This window comes from Chrysochloris asiatica, unplaced genomic scaffold, assembly GCF_000296735.1.
Source record: "Chrysochloris asiatica unplaced genomic scaffold, ChrAsi1.0 scaffold00059, whole genome shotgun sequence".
NCBI lineage: Eukaryota > Metazoa > Chordata > Mammalia > Afrosoricida > Chrysochloridae > Chrysochloris > Chrysochloris asiatica.
In genome coordinates, this window is record NW_006408577.1 from 15,014,887 (window position 1) to 15,020,886 (window position 6,000).

Below are 6,000 nucleotides of genomic sequence, written 5' to 3' on the forward strand. Positions count from 1 at the left end.
TTTCTTATGCATTTTTATAAGCATATGATCATTTGAATCAAGGATTTAAAAAAAAAATGGTGAACATGTATCAGATAAATGATGGGGAAAGGTGTTGATTTCCAAATAGTTTATTATTGGATGATCATTTTCATTGACCTTGAGAATCTCCTTGTGATAATTCTGTAAGGGAGAGCACAATCAGATTCATGTTCTCTTTTCATCCTGTCCTCCCCCCATCATAGTGAAGTGGCTGTAGTCTCAGGTGTATTCTCCCTATGTTGTTGTTGTCAAGTGCCGCCAAGTCGATTCCGACCCATAGCGACACTGTATACAATTTCCAAGGAGCAGCTGGTGAGCTTGAACCACTGACCTTGCAGTTCAAATGACTTTGCAGTGTGACGCATTAACCCACAGCGCCACACGAGGACTCCGTTCTCCCTATAGCCACCTGGAAAGAAGCCGGTAATGTCATTACAGATGGCAGTATGCCCAGACTATCTTTAAAAAGCATCATTTCAGCTACTAATTAAGTTTCAGGAAGGGTGATGTTCCTGTTTATATTAACAAGCATTTTGAAAAGGCTGAGGGCAGATATGTTTGAAGTACTGTTCTTATTCCTGAGAGTTCATGGTTAAATTTGGTTGTCCTTAAGCTCCAAAGTTTAGAGAGTGGATGGTTTGAGAGAGAAAAAACAAGTAGGTAATATTTGTATACAGGGCACTCAATTTATGTTCCTTTGCTTTTATAGGGTTCTATACATTGGCCTGGCTTGTAATACAGCTCGCTATATTTACATTTCCTACCTGGAAAATGCCTGGACAGTTCTCCCCATGGAAGTTCTTCAAGGTAAGTTACCAGCTGAAATTGGAGTTATTTCTTTACTGAAGTGAGCTGTGACTATGGCCTTCAGTATCTGACTGTGTAAAGGAGGGGTGGCTATACTGCTTTATATTCTTCTGAAGTTGTGTTAAGGAAGAGGTGAGGCTATTGGGACTGGTTCTTCAGTTACCTTGTTCTGTATTAGTTGAGGTAAACAAAGGTGGATATGACCTACACCCTTTTGATTAAACAAAGAAAGAGGAACTCCAGGATAAACTCATGACAGTTGTTAGGCATACAGATTCAAAGGTGGTATTTATATACAAAAGGATTTATGTTTTAAAGATTTTGGTGCCTTTATAGATTAGCTTTACTATTGGAAAAAGATTGTTTTCATAATTATTTTATTTCTTCAGTTATTTTTTCATGCTATTGTTAAATGCCATTGAGTGGGTTCTGACTCACAACAACTGTATAGGATTTCCAAAGTGTGGTTGGTGGGTTTGAACTGCCAACCTTTTGGTTAGCAGTCCAGTGCTTATCCTAGTGCCACACAAGGTCTCCAATTTTTATCATACTTGGTAATTTACAGCTGAAACGTTATCAGGAAGCTGTTGTTTACGCATAGTTGTTAGGTGCCATCCAGTCGATTCCAACTCATAGCAATTTTACGGACAAGAGAACAAAGCACCGCCTGGTTCTGCATCATCCTCACAGTTGTTGTTATGCTTGAGCCCATTGCTGCTGCCACTGTGTCAGTCCATCTCATTGAGAGTCGTCCTCTTTTTTACTGACCCTTCACTTTACCAAGCATGATTTCCTTCTCCAGGGACGAGTCACTCCTGATAACATGTCCGAAGTATGAGAGGTGAACTCTCACCATTCTGCCTATATTTCTTCCAATACAGACTTGTTTGTTCTTCTGACAGTCCATGGGTACCCTCAATATTCAACTCCAACATCATAATTCAAAGATAATCAATTTTTCTGCAGTCAGCCTTATTCATTGTCCAACTTTCACATGCATATGAGATGTGGCTCAGGTGCACTTTAGTCCTCAAACTGACATCTTTGCTCTTGAGCACTTTAGACAGGTCTTGTGTAGCAAACTGGCCTAGTGGAATACATTATTTGATTTCTTCATGAACCATTTAAAATCTTTGCTGACATATCTTGACCTCAGATCTTCTCTTTCCTTCATTGAAGTGTTCCCCTTCAAGAAGTAACTTTGAAATGATTTCTAGGAGGCTTTTGCCATATAGCTTAAGAGCAGTGAAAATATGGATTTTATTCAAGGCTCATTGCTATGTTAGCTCCTAGAATGCAGACTATATCCTGAAAATCCCTGTTAGCACATGGCTAAAGTGTTTGGTAATTGGTATTAATGATTAAAGGGAATGAGGTGGCTCTGTATGATAAGCACTGGACTGAGAATCACAAAGTTGGCAGTTTGAGCCCACCGGATGAGGCTTTCTGCTCCTATGAAGATTTATAGCCTCAAAAACTCCTATACAGAGTTACTATGAATCAGAACCTACATGATGGCACTTAACAACAGCATTATAATTAAAATAAATTTTAGTATAGGATTGCTGGAGTTAAGGGTCTTCTGCGACAGCCCATACCCCCAAAATCATTAAGCCTATTAAATCTCTGATTAATAAAATTTCATTAGCTATGTAGATCACCGTTGTAATTTTCCCTAACAAATATGTAAATGTAGCACAATCAACACAATTAATTTCTAGTCATGAATCCAGATGAATAATTCATAATTACAGAGTTCCACCATGACTTGTCTGTCAGTTGGTTGTACTGTGGGGGCTGTGTGTTGCTGTGATGCTGGAAGCTGTATAACCAGTATTTGAAATACCAGCAAGGTCACCCATGGTAGACAGGTTTCAGAAGAGCTTCCACAGTAAGACAAACTAGGAGAGTCAGAATACTTCTGGATATTTGGCCACTGAAAACCTTATGAAGAGCAGTGGTACACTGCCAGATGTAGTGGCAGAAAATGAGCACTTCAGATTGGAAAACACTCAAAATACCACTGGGGAAGAGTGCTGCTTCAAAGTGGAGTTGACCACGATGATGCAAATGGAGCAAAACTTTCAGGACCTTCATTTTCTGATGGCACACAATTCAAAACGAGGAGAAACAGCTGCAAACATCCACTAATAATCAGAATATGGAATGTATGAAGTATGAATCTAGGAAAGTTGGAAGTTGCCAAAAGTGAAATGGAATGCATAAAGATTGATATCCTAGGCATTAGTGAACTGAAATGGATACGTATTGACCATTTTGAACCAGACAATAATATGGTCTACTATGGGAGGATGACAAATTCAAGAGGAATGGTGTTGTATTCCTCATCAAAAAGAACATTTCAAGATCTATCTTGAAGTACAGTGCTGTCTGTGATAGGATAATATCCATATGCCTATAACGAAGACCATTTAATACCACTATTTTTCCAATTTACATACCAACCACTAAAGCCAGTGATGATGAAATTGAAGAATTCTACCAGTGTCTTCAGTCTGAAATTGATCAAACATGTAATCAAGATGTATTGATAATTATTGGTGATTGGTGAAGGATGGAAACAAAGAGGAAGGATAAGTGGTTGGAAAATAGGGCCTTCGTGATAGAAATGATGCTGGAGATCACATCATAGAATTTTGTAAGACTAATGACAAATTCATTACAAGTACCTTTTTTAAACAACATAAAATGCAGCCATAAACATAGACTTCACCAGGTGGAACATACAGTTTATTTGATTCCTATCAAATAAACTACATCTGTGGGTGAACCAGTGGAAAAGCTTAATAACATCAGCTAAAACAAGGCCTGGGGTTGATTATGGAACAGACTGACTATCAATTGCTCATATGGAAAGTTCGGGCTGAAATTGAAGAAAATTAAATAAGTCTACAAGAGCCAAAAAATGACCTTGAATATATCCTATCTATATTTAGGGACAATCTCAAGGAAAGTTTTGATGCATTAGACACTAATGACAGAAGAACTATGGGACGACATCAAGAACTTCATCCATGAAGAAAGCAAAAGGTTATTGAAAAGAGTAAAGAAAGAAAAGACCAACATGGATTTCAAAAGAGACTCTGAAATTTGCTCTTGGGCTTAGAGAAGCTAAAGCAAATAGAAAAAAATGAGGATGTAAAAGAGCTGAACAGAAAACCTCAAAGGGCAGTTCTAGAAGAGAAAATCAAGTATTATAATGAAATGTGCAGAGACCTGGAGTTAGGAAACCAAAGGGAGGAACACATTAAGCATTTCTCAAGCTCAAAGAACTGAAGAAAAACTTCAAGCCTTGATTTGCAATATTGAAGGATTCCTTGAATTATGTACAAAACATCAAAAGAAGATGGAAGGAATATAGAGTCGCTGTACCAAAAAAAAAAAAAAAAGATCAATGTTCAATTATTTCAAGAGGCAGCATAAGGTTAAGAACCAATGGTACTGAAGGAAGAAGTCCAAGTTACACTAGGAATTGAAAGAATGCAAATTGAAATCTTTTTAACACACTAATGCAGCACTGGAGTTGCTCACTCATCTATGTCAAGGAATTTGGAAGACAGCTACCTGGCTAACCCATTGGAAGAGATCCATATTTGTGCCCATTCCAGAGAAAGGTGACCAGTGGAATGTGGAAATAATCTAACAATATCATTAATATCACATGCAAGCAAAATTTTGCTGAAGATAATTCAAACATGGCTGTAGTAGTACATTGATAGAGAACTGCCAGAAATTTCAGCCAGATTCAGTTGTGGAATGAGGAATATCACCACTGGAATCAGATGGATCTTAGCTGAGAATAGAGAATACCAGAAAGATGTGCTTTATTCACTATGCAAAGGCGTTCAACTGTATGGATCATGACAATCTATGGATAATATTGTAAAGAATGGGTATTCCAGACACTTAATTGTGCTCATGAGGAACCTGTACATAGACCAAGAGAGCAGGAGATAACTGAATGGTTTAAAATCAGGAAACATGTGCATCACGGTTGTATAATTTATCATATTTATTCAATCTGAATGTTGAGCATATAATCTGAGAAACTGGGTTATATGAAGAAGAATGTGGTATCAGTATTGGAGGTAGACTCATTAAAAGCCTGCAATATGCAGATGGCATGGCCTTGCTTGCTGGAAGCAAAGATGATTTAAAGTACTTAATGATCAATGAAGATCAAATACCACAGTCATAAGTATGTATTGTACCTCAATGTAAAAAACAAAACAAAAATCCTAACAACTGGGCTAATAAATAATCTCATGATAAATGGAGAAAAGATTGAAATTACCAGAGACTTCATTTTGTGTGGATCTACAGTCAGCACTCATGGAAGCAGTAGTCAAAATATCAAAGGATGTATTGCAGTAAGCAAATCTGTTTCAGATTTTTAAAGTGTTCAAGATCAAAAAGCAATTTGAGGACTAAAGTACAGCCATGGTGTGGCATTGGGGGTTAATGTGCCAGACTGAAAAGCCATTTGAACTGCAAGGTTGGCGGTTCAAGCTCACCAGTCACTCCTTGGAAACCCTATAAAGGGCCTCTATGGGTCGGAACTGACTCGAAGGCAATTAACAACAATATGCATGTGAAATTTGGACAGTGATTAAGGAAGACCATAAAAGACTTGATTCACTTGATTTATGGTATTAGAATGGAATAACATTTAAAGTACCATGGACTCCCAGAAGAACAAATAGATCTGTGTTAGACGTAGTACAGCCAGAATGCTCCTTAGAAGACAGGATGAAGAGACTTTGTCGCTCATGCTTCTCACATGTTATCAGGAGGAATCAGTCTCTGGAGAAGGACATCACATTTGGTAAAATGGAGGATCAGTGAAATAAATATCCTCCAATGAGATCGCTGTCTGTGATAGGATAATATCCATGCGCCTGCAGGGAAGACCAGTTAATACCACTATTATTCAAATTAATGCACCAACCACTAAAGCCAGTGAGGATGAAATAGAAGAATTCTACCAACTTCTTCAATCTGAAATTGATCTAACATGCAATCAAGATGTATTGATCAGTACTGGTGATTGGAATGCAAAGGTTGGGAGCAAAGGGGAAGGATCGGTAGTTGGGAAATATGGCCTTAGTGATAGAAATGATGCTGGAGAATGCATGATAGAATTCTGCAAAA

The 6,000-nt window shown here is 37.9% G+C and overlaps 1 protein-coding gene across 1 annotated transcript in view; it reads left to right on the forward strand.

The window, feature by feature from the left end:
* MFSD6 (major facilitator superfamily domain containing 6) overlaps positions 1 to 6,000 on the forward strand; it is a 91,364-nt gene that overhangs the window by 38,766 nt on the left and 46,598 nt on the right. Inside the window, exon 2 of the mRNA XM_006864048.1 lies at positions 731 to 828. Coding sequence (XP_006864110.1) covers positions 731 to 828 — 98 coding nt within the window. The remainder of the gene's footprint in view (positions 1 to 730; positions 829 to 6,000) is intronic.